Source organism: Corvus kubaryi, unplaced genomic scaffold, assembly GCF_017639235.1.
Source record: "Corvus kubaryi isolate FWS band 111438036 unplaced genomic scaffold, C.kubaryi_AGA036_p1.0 37394, whole genome shotgun sequence".
Lineage (NCBI taxonomy): Eukaryota > Metazoa > Chordata > Aves > Passeriformes > Corvidae > Corvus > Corvus kubaryi.
In genome coordinates, this window is record NW_024581133.1 from 17,054,005 (window position 1) to 17,072,101 (window position 18,097).

The following is an 18,097-nucleotide window of genomic DNA, read 5'->3' on the forward strand; positions in this document are numbered from 1 at the left end:
TTACATATGTATATTTGAAGTATTGCATGCAGTCAGCATAGGCCATGCTAAGCTTCCCAAACAGAACTGATATAATGGACAAGGCCATCAGCAAGTTGTCTCTAATGCCACATGCCGGACAGATTGTTCCCTGTATGTACCCTTTGGAGAAGTTGAGCAACAGAAGTGTATACCTAAGATTAATATTTGAAAGACTGAGGGAATGTTGGAGCTAAGCAGCTGGTCAGAGCACACAGCTGCAGCCATGGAAAACCTGCTCCCCTCTCTGCAAAACCCCTGCTGCAGCACACGAGACAACTGCACTGAAAGCCCCCTCCCAGTTGCTTCCAGCTCCACAACAGGGATCCTGAGGATGATCTGGCTGGGCAGTGCCCACACGGCCTGTTTGCAGGGTTTTACGCAGCTGGAGCTGAGAAGCTTTGCTGTGGTCACCCTCAAAGCTGCACAATGACAGGAAGTGCCTCCTTTCATCACCAGACCAGATAGAGCTCAGCCTTTGCAGTCTGTGGTGGGAGCATCCTTCCCAGAGTGCTGTGCAAAGACTTTCAGATAAACAGGTGCTGGCTCTGTCAGTGAGATCCTCTATTTTATCTCAGGGCTGAATCCCAGCTAGAACAAGCACTAGGCCTATGTTAACAACTAGTTTTGTTCTCAAGAAGTGACAAACCCAGCGAGAAGGACAAGAACAGGGCAGACTCTTCACAGATGTTACTTGAAAACATTTGTTTTCTAAGTGACTTCTGCTGCCAGAATGATAATAAATGAATCCTTTAACCTACCTCTACCTGTCAGCAACTAACAGCTTCTTGCAAACAGTGAGCTAATAAAAGGCATCTACAGGTTCTAAGGGCACCAGTCAGCACTGGAAAAGATCAGTCACTGCAATCTGTCCAGCACGTTAACTTCCTTCTAGCAAAGCGAGATACCATTTGTCACTGGTCCTCATCAGGAGTTACTGTTCAGAGATACAGAGCCATGATGACCCAAGTTGACACTGCACATTTAACACACAAAACCTGAAAGTGAAAATACACCAAGACACTGTGACATTATACATGCAGCCAGAAGAGGAAGGCTGCTGTGACCATACAAGCCTTGACCAGCCTCTCAGGCTGATTCAAGCAGCAATTGCCAGCCTTTGCCAGATTGTTTCAACTACACTTCTCCACTCAAAATCCCCAATATCCATCAGCTTGGAGAGTGATATTCATCATCTCAAAAGATTCCCAAAGATTACCAAAGTAAAAATAAACTACTCAGTCTCCAGTTTCTCATTTTAGTAGTTTGACTGTTTAACCTAGGGCCTCCTAGGTTTAAAACCACACCTTTTATACCCTGCATACATGCTGAATTTCTTTACTGCTCACTGTTGTCAGGTTTTCACCATCAGACTCTCAGTACTAGGCAATACTTAAAAGTAAGCAGTTACAGAAAATGTAATAGTTGAGGCCTTCCTAAGAGGGAATGGAATGGAAAACAAATAAACAAACCTCAACCCCTTTCCCCTTAAAAGAAGTCTTCTCAAAAACTCTGAAGTAGCTGAGAGTGAAAAAATAAGATTTGACAGGGACACAGCTTCAACTGGAGTGTTTTAATGGAACTCAATTACTGGCCCTTGAAAAAGGGTGATGGCACATACACAGCTGTTTGTCAAAACCAACTGCCAGACATTGGGAAAGAAGCCAACCTGTGTATAGCCCTAATTTAGCTATTTGCCTATTAAAAAGAAAAACATCAGAGGGTTGTACACAGAACGGAAACCAGACATTCTCACCCAGAGCACTGTATGTTACTCAGTGACTGTGGGAGCCCTGTGGTATTCAGCTCACAAACCCAGCAGTGTTTAAGCAGGTGCTCATGGCTAAGCATGGTAACAGTTGATAATTACACCTACAATTAATACCTGCAGATAAGCCTTTATACATTAAAAGCTATATACAAGCATTAACCAGTCCAGCTGAAGATTTGAGAGGTAAAGCCTTTCAGGAATACATGCACCTTTTTTTTGGCAGGCACATATGAACATGATGTCAGTGATGGAGCCAGCTGAAAACAACAGTGCTGTGGACTGCTGCTCAAAACAACAGGACAAGTGAAAGTGCTGTGTCTGTGGTGACAGCACCACGGGTTCCTGGTTCCCAGCTGGCTCTGAGAACAGGCAGGTGAACTCAAGTCTAAAGCACGAACACAGGTGACACCTATCTATAAAAGACAATGCAAACATACCTTTTGTTGTCCTAGTTGCAAGAAAAGAAACAGGGAAAATAGTTAGCACATTTAATCTAAAAAAAACCCCAAAAACCCACCAAAAAACTCATCCAAAGTGCAGTCTTTGTCAAGGTGTGTGTTGCTATTTTTGTGTATTGTAACTGATTTAGGCTGTCACGCAGAAAGGAGTAGCAAATATCCCCATGTGTCACCTTTTAGATTCACGTGGTGTCATCAGTACGACCTTACCTTCCCAGCTCTTCCCCAATTTCATAAACGTCCTCCACCTTCTGTTGCTTGAAGAAAGCCATACTTGGTCTTTCATTGATGCTCAAGGATGATGCAACTAGAATATTAATGAAGAACGACATTCATTACCATCTTCCAAGAGCTAAGTGTCAGTAACACACATTTGAGGTATAGGCACTTTGGATCCATTGCAGCTCATTCATGGCCAAAGTTACCACTGATCAATCAAAATAACTAATTCAGCAGTCTCAGCCAAATAGTGAGGGTTCAAATCTGGAAAGAGATGAGCACCTTTAAGTGAAAGGGATTCTTGGCCCCACTGACGTACCCAAGCACATACTTAACCAGAAGCACAGAACACACCATGAAACACAAATGCAATGAAAGGAAAGCAATTAGCTAATAATTTGACAAAGTTTTGGACAATAAAGCCTCCACAACACACTAAAGAGAGCCAGCATGAGAATTAACATTACAGACTCCCTCAGTAAGGTGTCAGCAGACAGATCCCGAGCCAGGGAGACCACAAGGCAGAGCTTCCTTTTTCTCAGGTCAGGCAGTGCTCCTGAAGCACACAGGCAAGACAGCACACAGACATGGTGCTGGAAAAAGGCATTGTGATTCCATCTCCAGAGCTTTCAGCACATCTTCCATCACACACACTAGATGTTTCAAATGAGAAGAACACCAGCAGCATCTGTTGCAGGTATTACTCTAACTGTGCAATTTGTTTCCTGAACACAATCTTTTAAGCTGATAAGCTCTGTGAGCTCTAGAAATACAAGCCTCACACTGGTGCATTGGAGCATCTGTGCATTATGCTGGCCTGCCTCTGGATGAGAAGATGAGAAATCACATTATTCCTTGGGATACACCTCCACAGCAATGCATGTTATGATAACAGAATAGACTTGAACAGAATAATCAGCCCATCAGGTTATGACCTACTTGATGTTCCCCATGGAGATGAACACTGGTATTATGCCCAATGGCCCAAATATCCACTGTTTAGATCAGAATATGTAAAATAGCTGCAAGGCCTCTAGCACCACAATAAAACCTAACCACATTGAGACATATAGTTATTCTCACACATCTCTACACTCAACAGCGTATCTGTGCTTGTCAATGTAATGTGCTTTGCTTTATGAATCACAGATGCTGCTTGCTTCAAGATGCACTGGGGACTTCCAAGTTCTGTATCTCTATACAGATCCTGCATATTTTTAAATAGCAGTCATTGGCACCTGACTGGGGCATATTGTGAAGCATATTTCACAAGCAAACAAAGCTCTATTTTGATCCTTTAGAAGTAAGTTCAATTAAGTGTTGCAAGAAGATTCAGCTGTTTTGATCAATCAGCAGACCCATAAAACAGGACTAAGTACCAAAGAGCAATTGCAGTATTCCTGTCAAACTGAAATGCACACTAATTGAAGATTTTTCTCCAACAAAAGCAGTTATTGTAAACAGAAAATACATTGTAAAAATCAAACAGTTTCTCAAAACACACCCAAGAGTTTGTCATTCACTCACCTCAGAAAAAAGACTGGTTACTTTGTTTGCCCCACCCTTTTTTACAAACCACTGGCTTCTAATACATGGGTGGCATGTTGAGTATCAATTCCTTTCCAAATATGCTCCTTCTATTACTTCAAAGGAACAGAAAGTCACTTAGCGCTTCTACATACATTTATATATATTTAGTTGATGTTAGCAAAACCTACACATTAGGAGAAAAATTATTTGATTGCTTTATGTCAAGCAGAAGGGCTACTACATCAATACTTAACAGCCACAGCTTCACCATTGTCAGATGAGAAGTATTTCAGTTATATATCAGAACTGTGACCTGTACTCTCTGAAGGGTGTTTATCTGCACACCTCTGGGGTGACAGGTGTGGTGTGGTGTGTCATGACTGACATGCAGCTGGTACATGACCCAAACACTGGTTTCTGCCACATGTCAGAAGTGACAATTTCATGACACATTTGCAGGTGCCTCAGTGGAGGAGAGGGAGGTGCAAGGCATCCCTCAACAGTGGCTTTCATACTCTCGAGAGTGGCTTTGCTGGAGGTCTGCACTGCACACAGGATGGCTCAAAGGCTCTGAGGCTGCTGTATTTCTATTACCAACCTGATCAAACCCCAGTTTCAAAGCTCTGCAATGGAGACAAATGGGCCTCCCTTGCCCTCCTGTGTAACAGTACTTCAGCAATGATGTCTCTCATCCAGCTACCCAAGGCAAGTGAGAGAAACCACACAGGTTGTGACACTGAAGCCCAGGATAACCACCACACTATTAAAATACACTGTAGAAACCAACACTTGCATTGGTGAGCATGATGCATTGCAACAAGGGTTATTTTTTTCCACTTTCTATCCTGGCTTTGTCTATATTTTTGTAGTTTTTCAAGGTGAAGCCAGGTGAACTGTTCAGTTACTCTCTTGCTCAATAATTTCCTTCCCAAAACCATGTCCATGCCTGGTACAAAAATGTCTGCTTTTCTCCTCAATGAAAATAAGCAACTCAAATTTCACTTTGTAAGCAAATTACTGTATTGTTCAAGCAACCTTTCATAATCTCACCGAAAGATCACTGACCACTATTGCCCAGAGCTTGAAACCACAGTCAATAAATGCTTTAGTCATATTTACAAGAATGAGGACATCTCTGAACTATTTGCTCCTTACTAAGTTTATATAATATTGCTTGCAATTGTTCAAAGCAGAATTTTCTGAAGTGTTGGTTGAGTTCAGCCTTCACAGACTTCCAAAATGCAAACAGAGGACATAGCCAAGCCTTGCTGAAAACCCCAAACCTTTTGCTCTTCCTGAACTGCAAGATTACATTCTGAGCACATGAAAAAGTCAAGCACAGGAAAATGCCCAGGTAATAAGAGATGCTGCTGAGACTTGCCCAAAGATTGTAAATCCTCAAGCTGACTACTCCCTTCATCAGAATTCAAGGTACATGATTATAAACAACATTAATGCAAACACACCTAAAAAGTCTTTGTTTTAAGAAAGAGTTCATTGCCATTCAGAAGAGCAAGTTAAAAAGATTGCTCTGAGAGTGGGGAACCCACCCAAAATGCCTCTGTGAACACAGTCACTTAATGTTTGATTGACAAGTTCACTCATCTCCCAGCATCCTCCAGAGAACACAGCTGATTCTGCAGGTGCATAGAATCCATGCAAAAACAACCAGGAAATTCTCATCCCTTCTGCTGATCTCTTAACTTACACCCATTTCTGCAAAGGTCAAACCAGTAAGTTAAATCTCCCACAAAGGACCCATTCAAGCCCAGAGCCTTGCTTTTGAAGGCTGAAGACAAAACTGTTGCATGGTGTTCAGACACCCAGTTGTACCTCTGATGCATTGGTGTTTCCCATGTCTGTCGCTTCATGTTAACCTCACTGCCTTTCACCCAAGCCACACTCAGCAAATGCCCAAAATACATCATACACTTGATGACCCAAAGCAATTGTCATTGGAACAGCACAATGGGGTAAGCCAACAAAAGATAACCTTCACACGCTTAAAATTAATCTGAAATAGAAGTGCCATTCACAAGCATGAATGTTACCCTTCTCAGATATTATACCCTGCTCTTAGGAAACTAAGGTGATTTCACTTTCAAAGATTTCTTATACTGCAAGGTTTTTGCTGGACTCCATTTACAAGTACAAAGCACAAGTACCTCAAAGCAGGAACGAATGCCTTAATTTTTTTCCCTAGTCAGGTGGTGATTTTTCTTACGGTGGCCAGTGAAGGCAGACAAAATTAGAGATAGACGGACATTCATCTTGGACTCAGACAAAAAAGTTGTTCAGGATCTGAGGAAAGAGCCACAACCAACTTTTTTTCCTGATACACACCTTATGTTAACACTTCAGGGGAACGTGCCCAAGCAGTACCACAGTTCAGTGAGTCAGAGCCATTCCCATCACTTGGGATCTGCACCAGAATTCATTAAACCCAGGGTGATGAAGGTATCTGCTTCAGTGAGTTTTGAATCAGACCAGAGCTTAATTGCTCCATGGCAAGTTCAGCAGATGACATGAGCTCCTGTGTCCTTTTACAGAACATGCCATGTCTATTCCTCAGCCATGCCACACTGGGGCCACCTCTCCTCTACTCACCTCTTTGCTCTGGGATTCCTCACAGTGAGCATTTTCATATGAAGGCCAGCTTCTACTCAGCATTTATATTACCATGTTTCCATAATGATACTCCATAGTATAGTATATGTTTAGTATAAGAATGTAATACTTCACCTTTTACTGCTGTATTCAACTCTCCTTTGCATAGGCCAAATACCACAAAGCAGCAAAGCATTGCTTATCCTGTGTGAATGATCTTCCTATGGACATGTAATAAAGCTGTAGCAAACCCAGAAATAGAATACAGGCCTCTGAGATGGCAGTTTCAGGCACTAGAAACACGTCCTGCCTCATCTCCTCACATTCCTAAACTGTGCCCTACCATAAAATAGGATCATATTTACCCTAAGAAATCACAGTTTCCCATTGTGCTCTAAGGCATCCATTTAAACACATATACTTTACATCAGTACAATCCCTGGATATAGACAGTCTTATTGCAGTACAGAAATGCCTTTTTAGTGCAGCTTGTGCTGTGTGTACAGGACATCAATCTACAGAAACCCACTCTTCTGTAGAGAGTGACAGAATCCGCCTCAAGAGGAGCAGAAGAAAGTAAGTTCTATTTCTCTCCTCTAATGAAGTTTTCCCTGCACAGGTAAGTTATTAGCCTGTCATTACCAAATTACGTGACAATGAGTGACTGGTTTATACATGTCAAACACGATAAATGTCCATCCACCAGTGAACAAGAGCAGAATACAGAAAACAGAGGTGAGAACAAAACTGTTGGAGCATTTCCCTTGCCAACAGCCTCGCATTTCTTTTCCTTACGGTATCCTCTGTCCTAAGGAAACCAGTTTCAAGTGACCAAGGCATTCCCTGTGACATGCTTTTATATTACAAAACATTAGTTACACTAAACCAAAATCCCAAACCTGTTAGAATGGACCAAAGTAAAAACTTCCCTTATATATATTTTATAATACTGAAAAATTACCAAAACCAATTTAGAATCAAAACCTGACTGTTTTAAATTAATGGTGTGGGAAAAAAAAACCCAAAAAACCCCAACCCACTAAATGAATTAAAGGTATATTGTCTTCTAATTTTGGTGTTTTATGTTAAAACTAAACAGATTTTTATAAGCATTAAAGTATTTTCTTCTTTCACTTTCATTCCTTTTTTCACCTTTCTTTCTCTTTTATTTTTTCACACAAAAGACTACACAATTCCAACAGCAAAAAAATCCCCAAACAACCCAAGTGGGTTTTACCCTCTGCTTTCAAAAAAAGTAGCCCAGTTAAAAGTTCTATTAATTTCAGCAAAACTTATTTGTACTGAAGTATTTCCCTGTCAGAAAACAACAGTAGCCTAAAAATTTTTCTACCAGGAAATTGAGACAGCTATTACTACCTGTTTATAAAAAACACAAAACACACCCAGCATCTGAGCAATTCAGCCCCATTATAGAATCATTGCTCCTGCCACTAACTCTCAAGAGCTCCCTTTCTGACTTCCCAGATTTACCCTGCAGTAATTACATGTGTGGCAAATGACCCAAGACTGTATTTCCAAGCCTCCAAGCACACGTACCAACCACATTGGCTTTGCAGCTAATTCCAGCTCCCAGCCGAGGCCAGGAATCCCAGAGCCTGGCGTGCCTTAACGATGAGCTGGGTGGGAACACAGCCTGGACACTCAGGGCGCAGGGGAAACCCACAATGCCAGGCTCGCTGGCACGGCATGGGCAGAGCCCCGCTCCCGGTCCCTGAGGCGCCTTCAAGGATTACTGCTGCACATAACTCACATCACTGCCCCAAAGTCAAGGGAGATCTCGTCTCTGCAATCTATGTTTCTTGCACAAGCAACTGAAAGGCACAGAAAAGTCTGAAACCAACTGATGTTTCAGAAAAGGGTCAGAGTTGAGCTTTTCCCTCACGAGTTAAGCAGGTGAGCACTGCGATTTCTGTCCTTTTGCAGCTGGTGACCGATCAGTCAAAGCAGGAGCAATTGCCACACATTTTCACCCTCTAACTCACATCTTCCTTCTTGACTGTCCTCTACAAAGATGCAGGCCAGGCCAGGCCAGTCCCCTCCACCGGGCTGTGTTGCTCCAGGACCCCCGGATCACTGGCCAGAGGAACAGGTGTAAAGAAACCCAAGTGAAGCTATTTGAGGGAAAAGGCAGGAGAGAATTTACGGAATAAACACGATGGAAGTTGCACAGCATTTGCTGAATGGTATCAGCAAGTTGAGCGTAAACCCCGGACTAACCGCCCCCCATGGCCTTGGACAGAACAGCGCCAGACTGAGAGGCGTGCAACACCAACAGGGGCACTTCTGGAAGTGCATTCCCCGGCCCCCGTGGGACCTGCTCGGGGATGAAGGACAGCTGCTCGCGGCGGGGGTGCTGCGGGGAGCTGCCTTCCCCCCCCGGCTGTGCAGACACCGTGAAGCGGCCGAGAGTCCGCACCCCTGGAGCTGCCCGGCCAGAGGGGCTGCACGGCCGCGACACCGCAGCCCCTGAACCGCGACACAGGCGGGACACGGAGCGGGAGCGCCGCGAGGGCGGCTCAGCGTAAGGGACGGACTCAGAGGGACATGGAGAGAGGAACCTGCAGAGGCGCTGCTAGTTGGGAGGGAAGCGCCCACTTACCGCGTCCGCCGGGCTCCCGGTGCGCGCAGAGTCGGGCCGGGCGGAGGCTGAGGGGGCGGCGGGGCCGTGCCGGGCGGAGGAGCCACGGGGCCCTGCCTGCCGCCCGCCCCGGGCCCGGGGGGAGGGCTGAGGGAGGGGCCCGGCTCCGCGCTCCGCCCAGGGCAGCCTCGTGAGGAGAGGGCTGGCCGCAGGGGCAGCGGGCCGATCGCCCCGACCGCAGCAATGCCATGTGGATGGGAGTGTGGGGGCCGATGCAGCCTCCAGGGCACCCGGCACCACCCTGACTGTGCCAGCCCTGCACTGCCCCTGATGGGATGCAGACAGCTCATGCTGGGCCAGTCCAAAGCCCTCCAGACTGACACAGCTCACCCAGGCTGACTGGGGAACAACTCAGATGTAGAATCCGATTTCCTTGCTTTAGTAGACAGAGGATATGTGAAAGCAATACCAAGAAAATAAGGCTGAGGAGGCAAATCCAATGCAGAGGCACTTAAGTTGTATAAGCCTTGTTCTATATTCTATACAAGCCAAAACACACGCCTAGATTGGTTACTGCGTCGTCTGAAATTCACCATTACCCAGTGAAATTGCCCGTTGTTTCAAGAGACCACTGTGACCAAGAACAGCACAGGTTCCCAGACCTCACTGTGCAGCTCAAGGTGCATTAACATGCACTTCGAGAACAAACCTCTGCCATCCCGCTTCCCAAGCTGCCTTAGCCCAAGTGTTGGCTTCCAACAATGACATCCTTAATCTGTTCACTCTCCTATCATAAAGACATCCCAAAACCTGTAAAACTAGATTTTCTCCCCCTTTATTTGGCAGACAGTAATTGCAGTAAACACTCTGAGGTCTCCTTACATTTCTTCGGGGCAAGTTAATATCCATCATTTGCTAATGAGAAATTATGTGGGATTGTTCACACCTTCAAAATAAAATACAAGTGCCAGGTTGCCTTCACTTCCAATCCTCCATGTGATTAAGGTAACACAAAGCTAATGGCAAATGATCATACATAAGCAGGATGTTTTCCTTTGCCATAAGGTGTGAAGATAGATAAATTTAAGAGTGATTTTTTTCTAGGCAAGTGCCTAAAGGCAGTGCTTTTTATTATCACAGTCAAAAAGAAACTTGGCTTGTTCCAAGTCAAGAGGACTGAACCGTGCCCCTGATTGCCCGCCCTGGGAGTGGTGTTCACAGCGCACAAGCTCCACCCAGCTCTCCCAACTCCAAAAGGAAAGTGGCTGCATCTGATACCACACAGGGTGGAGAACAGGAAGTGGGAGCAATAGTAAAGGTTTCAAAGGGCAGTGGAAGCATTCAGAACTCTCTCAAAGGGAAATAAAGATATTTAATTTCTCACCTTAAGTCATACAACGGGATGTGATCACGTGGAAGTCGCAACAATCATACTACAAAATTCTCAGAGCAAAGGGCACTTGAGGAAGGCCACTGCTTTTGTTTGCTTCTAGCTGCAAGGAAGGGAACAAAACACCCTGAGAGGCTACAACTGCTTCTCAAACTGGGGCAAGCTCTCCTTAGACCCCAAAAAACCTCAATTTGAATGAAGGTTTCCAAGAGCAGCAAGGGTAGATTGAATTCCACCTCTGGTGCCATGTCCATAGGGTTTGCAAGCCCAAATACAGATTGTACCTAAGTAGGATGCTGCTCTTGCATGGTTCTGTAGTTATCCACCCTTAAAACACTAACTCATGACTTCTTTCTAACTCCTTTGGATGAAGGTAAAAGCTTTTATGTGCATAAAGGACAAGAACAGAAAGGAAAACTCAAACCTGAGCAGTGTTTCAAGTAGGCAGCATCAGTAAACGCTGCAGCCACGTATTTGCCACCCTCCTTTAGAAGTGACAATGTAGGAAACCCATACCTTATGTTCCAAAGGGGGAGTTCCAGGATTAAATACAGAAAAACACCACCTGCATTTCTTAAAACGGGCAAATAGCTTAGTCTTAGATTAATCACCAATCACAGTACCTGAAGACATCACTGATTCCATTCATCAGCTCAAACCTGACATCTTAGGGGCAACTCACTGCAAAACCTAACTGGTTTGTACACACCAAAGGTCCACTGCATTTGAGAGACACAGGCAGGATGCAGCTGCTCAAGACCAGGGGAATCTTTGTTGACCAAAGTCATCTTAGTTTACCAGGCATATTCTAGTATTGAATGTTTTAATTAGTGGATATATATTTTTTTAATAACCATGGTTTTTAAAATCACATTCAGTATATAGTCCTGAGTTTTGCTTTCTTAGTCTCATGCTCTGAAAACCTGGCACTACAGGTGGACATCCTTGGACTGTAGACAAGTGTGGCTTATACAGCAGATCATCATGGAAAATACCACTCTGTTAACTTCTGATTGAACCTTTTACCTTCTTTTTCAGGGGGGAAGTTTCCAAGGCAGAGCACGCCCTTCCTCTGCATTATCTGAGGGAACATACTTCATGTGTGGGAATTCCTAAAGCTTCAGCACTACATGGATTCTGCTTTCTGTTGAGTTCAAGGAGCTGCAGATAAGGAAGCTATGTTTAGCACTTCTGAAAATCCCAGAAAAGGAACACCAGCAGATTCAGTGTGTTCTCTGCATCTCTGATGCACCCAGAGCACAGTGAAACTCTGCAGGTATCTGGTCTTGGTTCAGAGTAGGCCAGCTTATCCTAAGCTATGCATTTCTTAGGAACCAGGTTTTTAACATACATCAGCCACACTCACATCCTTATTGCAATCCCACTGAGAGCAGATGCTTCAAGCTTAGTCCTAAGGAGCAAATGGGAGTCTCAGCTGTTCTTTACAGGCCCCACCAACTGCTTAGGGCAACACAACCTACTCAAGCTACACATGCCAAGTATCCAAGTGAGGACCTTGCTCCCCATGCCCTCTCTTCCCAGAATTTTCTGTTTATTTCTCTGACTTAACATTTTCAGTATAGATGACAGGAGGTCTTTAGGCCATAGTCATGTTCTGCCTCAACTGCTGATCTCTATCCTGTTTTGCAACCCCTTTGAACAGATTTCCAGCTGTGCCAATATCTACTCCTAAAACAGCTTGCCATTCTGTAGCAGAGCCAGAGGACAAGAACTGTGCACTATTCACCTCTGCTACGAAAGATATGCTTGGATATGCAATTACAGTCCTGTCCTAACTCTTATTTTTTCCTCCCTTACAAACATTTAGCTATTAAGTTACATATCTGAAGTAGGTTAGGTACTTCAAGCCTCTTTAAGGGAATCAAGCAACTCCAAAATGCAAAATTCATATCTGAAAGACAGATATTGAGACTTGATTTCCAAATTAATTGAGTACTAGGTTAAATTTTAAAAACATCTGAAATTATTTATTTGACTACAAAAGACTGTGGCAGAACATCAGTACCCAGCCTCCTAAAGAAGCTTTTGGGGTGTCAGGAGATATCATACAAATATGTTTCCCAGAAAGCGTGTGAACTCAGAAAATTCCTCTGAATGCTCATGCAAATTTTATCTCCCCTCCCCTCTTCTCCCAGGAAACTTAAGGACACCAATCACAAGTTTACCCAGTCAGCATCACCTGCTTGCAACATGTCTATGGTTCACATCTTCATGCTTCAAAGCCAAATTTACATGTATGTTCCTTTATAGAGATTCTCTCAGACCTCATTATCAGACAAAAGTACAAGCTCTACCACTGGCTTGTTCAGATGGCACCTGCAGGTATTTCCATCTGTTACGGGGAAAAAAAAAGAACCAGAGCAATCTATAAAGTAATAAACAATTTATTTTTTCTTTACATCAATCCTTATGAAGATAACATCATTTATGTTTGTGATTCAAATTTCTTGTACCGCATATTGCTGATTTTTAACATGGCACTTAAGGGAACAGTCACTTAAACAGCTACACAATTTCATTAAATTAAACAATTTGCCATTTCTTAGTTATGTGATCGAACATACAACTCTGTCAAATTTAAGACCATTCATTCATTTCTGATGTCATACAAGAAAGAAAAAAATAAATCTTTCCCTTTCTTCTGAAATATCTTACCATGTTTACAAAGACTGAGGGGAAGGGAAGAAGCTCTCACAGAAGACACCTAAAGGGCAACAGAAAAATCTTTTTTGTTGATTACATAACTGGTAAAAAGAACAACACCAAACAATGGGATAACACTGGATGATAACACTACCTGTACACATGTACAGGTCAAGCTGAAATACTGTGCAGTTCTAATAACTAAAGGTGTAGTGCACCAATTTTTTGCCTATTTAACAGAAGATAATAAACCCTTTGAAACAACTAATGAAAAGTTTCACTGGGAAGCCATGCACACAAGTATGAAGATGGAGGAATATTCTGCAAGATGCAACATAGTGGTCTGGGTTACATCACATATTCTGGGAACCATGCATGAGGAACTCTTTGCACATTATGTGCACGGCCTTGAAGTTAAAATATCAGCTTGGCAGCCATTATTTGCATGAACAGGTCAAGTGCCCACTACCTTGCTGGCATGAACGGTAAACCTCATGCACTGCTTCAGAAGTTCACACACAAACTCTTGGTCTCCATGCAGTTCAGCTTTGGCAGGCCACTGAGGTACACCGTGTTTTGGCCTGGTTTCACCAGGTTTAAATACTGCCTGTGTTTCCTGCATGTCTCTAACAAGTTACTACTTTCTAAGGTTACCAGATTAAGCACCACTAGAAAACTAAGGCACCCAAAGACATTTGCAACAGCAAGCAAGGCAAACTTCCCTGATGTTACTTCCTGCTATATGCATCTTATTTTTGTTCCATGGAGACTTCTAGTGGCCAGAGGTGAGAAGCCTCTGCAATTTTTTGACCTTTTAACTCATCACTAAATCAGTAATAAGGCTTAACAAAATGAAGCCAACAGCTTGTTGGGAACTTCAGAATAACAGCATCAACTCATTTCATATTTGGAAGCTGACAAAATACCCAGAGACAACACAACTTCCACAGGGTTCCTAACATTCATTGATTACAGTCACACCGTGGCAGAAGAAACAGAGCTACTTAGTTTTACTGTAAAACCGGTAACAACTTAATAGAATGAACCACAGCAACACATGCACACAAACTGAACTGTCAGCACAACTCTGAAAAAAATGGTCCTGTAATGTTGCAGGTCATGTTTTGTCAGCTCAAGAACTTCCTGAACAGTTGCCTTAAAGTTAGTTTTATCTTCACAACCCAAAGACTTCAGTGGAATCAGTCTGAAAACATCTCCTGAAGTCAGAGGACTAGTTCATAGTAAAGACTCAAAGCCGAAGAATAACAGATTGTAGGAATAGGGTAGGTACAAACATCTGAATTCTTCACCTTACTATTTCAACTGTGGTCACTGAAGGGAAGATCTTCACCTTAAAAAAAAAATCATTTAACACTTGAAAAAAAACATTAAAACAAACATACAAACAAAAAGCCTACATTACAGATTGATTTAGAGACCAGCTCTTTCAAAACCAAGACAGCATAACTAGGAAATTAGAAAACCTGGTCCCATTTTTGTATTCAAATACTGATTGTAAGTAGAAAAAGAATACAGTACATGCAATAATATCAAAACCTTGCCCTCCAGTACACAACCAAGAGTAACTAGGGAATTAGGAAAAAACCCCAACTACTGCTTACAATAGACAAGGTAGGGGACATTTTAGAAGACTAATAACAGATAAATCAAGATGATCACACTATCAGTCCCTCAAGGGCAAGGATTTGCTGGCTAACTAAAAATTATGTGTCATACAGGAAGCATAAATTTTATATCAAAAGTAGTTCTCTAAATTACAACTTCACCTCTGATTAAATAGTTCCCTTCCATATAAACTAACTTATAATATGCTTACTTGGAGAAAGCTACAACTACATTACCTAAAAAGAGTTTTTTAAAAAGTGCTGTGAAACAGAAGCAGGATTTCTCTCTGCACACACTTAAGCTGACTAACTAAAATGGTTACATGATTATACCAAATAAAGTACTACTACTTCTAGAAAACCAAAACAAAACACGAAAAATACAAGCTTGATGAACTTGACTCTTCCCAATGACTAGTTTTGGTTTTTTGCCAATTAACTGCTTCCCCAGACCTCAGTGATTTGCTGCCTAGTATTTGAATACTAGTTTTATCATGACACATTATAGTCAATCCAATATTCTGAAGATCCAACAGTTCAAGAAAAAACATTGCAAAAGTCCAGAGAATAGCCAGCAAAAAAGAAACCCTCCGTCTCCCCAGAACCATTTATGAACACTGCTGGTCACCAAATGAGAGAGAATGGCCCCCAGTCACACTTCCAATAGCAGAAACACTACAGCTCAACGGACCAGATGTTGTTCCTTACCCCTGTCTTGCAGGACGTGCATCCAACACTTACAGTAAAGCTGAGCACATTGAGAGAATATTGCGTGTTTCTGTTGGAAAAGGATCTTCAGTTCCCATGTGCATGTTGTAACCTTCAACTGATAGGATCCTTTGATTGATTGGTAAATATTTGTTTTATGAACCCTGTCACTACCACTATTGTACAATAGTTCTACAATCATGCAGAAAGAATGCTTCTTCCTAAAGAACAAGACTTCACCTTAGGTCCTAAAGAGGAAGAAGCATTACAAGAAAAGAAAAAAAAAAAAAAAACAAACAAAGCCAACCAACCAAAAACCGCACAGAAAAACCATAACAAAACAAACCTTCAACAGATACACAAAAAATTAGCTACTAAAGCATGGTACTCCTGTGACAAGCTCCATTCTTCCTTAATATCTGGAGTTTGGCTGTGACCTTTTTGAACCATTGCAATAAAAAAAGTGAATACAAATACAATTGACTAAGCAGAGTTTGATTTCTAATGCTGGTCACATTAATGACAATCTTTATCAACACAGCTGCCCTGAAAAGTAGAAATGATGTTTGCTACCACTGTTTCAGTACACAACAGTCAGAGACAAAAACAGGTACTTATTTTACCTTTAGAGTACATATATTCAAGTGTTCTGTTTGGTGATCCACTGCATGACACTTCAGGGAAAGAAAAAAGAATGTGAAAGTTCTTTCTGTGCTTCATCCCATGCTTTTCTGGTTAGTGACCTCAAGAATGGCTAGACTGAGCCAACCTGAATCCAAGAAATATGACGTCCTCTCACACTGAGCCTGCACTACAAAAACCATGATTACATCAAAAAACCCCTAAACTCAGAATGGCAATGAATGTAACAGAGCATGGACTTTTCTTATTGTTTCACATCCAGGTATTAATGGTGCACTGTGGGAAAACAACTGTCAATTCAGCTGATTGACTAAACTGAGACAGATATTAAGTGCTCTACAAATGATTCCATGAACATAAATGTAAACAGAAGTGTTTGGTCTCCATACAAAGTGGTATTTCTGAAAGTGCTGGGATTTGGAAATCTGTCCTGCATATTTCCAAAAGCGACTAGTTTACATTCTGTTTAACAGGATTAATAAAGTGTTTTGGAGGTTAACTCACTTTGGTCACGATCCCAAAGAACAGTTTATATTAAGCAGTTTCAGCTATCCTCCTCATCATCACTAATAAGGTCTCTTTTTTCTACACAGGTCTCCCGCTCGCGCAGGAAGTCCTCGCGAATGGCCTCCAGCTCCGTCAGTTCCAGGCGCACTTTCTCCAGGTGATAGGTCCTGCGGTTCCTGATCTGGCGTAAGGGAAAAGGGTTCAGGTCTCCAAAAGCAATAGCAGTCAGTTTCCTGCAAGATTACACAATGTTAGAAGACAATAATTCATATTTGGTGGGGTTTTAAATCAGTTTTAAACTTCATCCATATCGACTTTTATTGTATGTCAGATGTATCTGGTCTATTTCACACATAACAGGTCTCAGATGTTATCAATATTGCAAGAAATTTCTATAAAGCACTCAGGCTTAAGGTTATTTCAAGTGATAAAGTATTATCAAATGCTCAAGAGTTCCCCAAGCCACCTGTAAACTCTGTTATAGAGATCACAGTCTTGACAACACTGAGTAGAAGACAAAAGCTTGGGTAATCAGAGCTTCCTTGGCTACATTGAATACTTGGTACATCCAGTTACCCATTACAGATTGGATAACTTCCTCCACAGAACCCACTGAAGCTCCTTCAATCCCAAACCAGTCAGCTCTCCAGTTAACCAAGATAACCTGACCATTAAGAGACCAGATTAAGCCTGGGACAACATAAATGTGGACAAGGATAATAGAGAACATGGACAAGCCAAAGTTTCCAACACAGTGAGAATGCTCTGGGATTCTGCTGGCTGAAGCACAGAGATCTCTGGGCCAGTGTCAAGTCAAACTTATCAGGGCACACAGCAAAGCACCACAGAGGATCCAGCCCCCTTGCAGAGTCATGCTGCATCATACCATCCTGCAGTCCCAGCAAACCCAGCAACTGGTCAGTCTAATCAGTCCAAAAAGAGTTAACTACATCATTATTGCTGATCTACACCCAGAAAAATCTCATTGTTTACTAAGGAAAAAAGGGGAACTGGAATATTTATTCTACTTGAATTATCAGAAATAAATATTAAGAAAACTTATTTGGACAATTGATTTAAGGCCAGGTTTGTGTTTTTGAGCAATCAAGGAATGATTTCCTGCTATTTCTACACCGAACATATCCCAACAGGTTCTCTACCTGTGCACAACATGCCATGGATCTGTAGAAACACTCAACTATGACATCCTGTAACTAGAATATAATTATGCACATGTCTGTAGAGACCTTTCTCTTACTACAGAGCTTGAACTTAGAAACTTTGTGCAGAATGATTTTTAACCGATTCAGAACATCCATGAATTCTATACAAATAAATATTTCTGAATTTTTCCTCTAC

The 18,097-nt window shown here is 42.3% G+C and overlaps 2 protein-coding genes across 12 annotated transcripts in view; both read right to left on the reverse strand.

Annotated features, from left to right (window-relative positions):
- Nucleotides 1–16,821, reverse strand: part of DAPK2 (death associated protein kinase 2) — a 54,720-nt gene extending 37,899 nt beyond the window's left edge. For 2 of the 4 annotated variants that reach the window (XM_042039533.1, XM_042039534.1), the window contains exon 1: nt 2,458–2,554. In XM_042039533.1, coding sequence (XP_041895467.1) covers nt 2,458–2,519 — 62 coding nt within the window. In that variant the 5' untranslated portion in view covers nt 2,520–2,554. Of the gene's footprint in view, nt 1–2,457; nt 2,555–8,606; nt 8,736–9,223; nt 9,313–16,735 lie in introns of those variants that run through there. The other 2 variants (XM_042039530.1, XM_042039532.1) reach the window with 2 other exon arrangements.
- Nucleotides 12,982–18,097, reverse strand: part of TBC1D2B (TBC1 domain family member 2B) — a 30,940-nt gene continuing 25,824 nt past the window's right edge. For 4 of the 8 annotated variants that reach the window (XM_042039524.1, XM_042039525.1, XM_042039520.1 and 1 more), the window contains one exon: nt 12,982–16,971. In XM_042039524.1, the coding sequence (XP_041895458.1) occupies nt 16,776–16,971 (196 nt within the window). In that variant the 3' untranslated portion in view covers nt 12,982–16,775. The remainder of the gene's footprint in view (nt 16,972–18,097) is intronic. The other 4 variants (XR_006017932.1, XM_042039523.1, XM_042039521.1 and 1 more) reach the window with 4 other exon arrangements.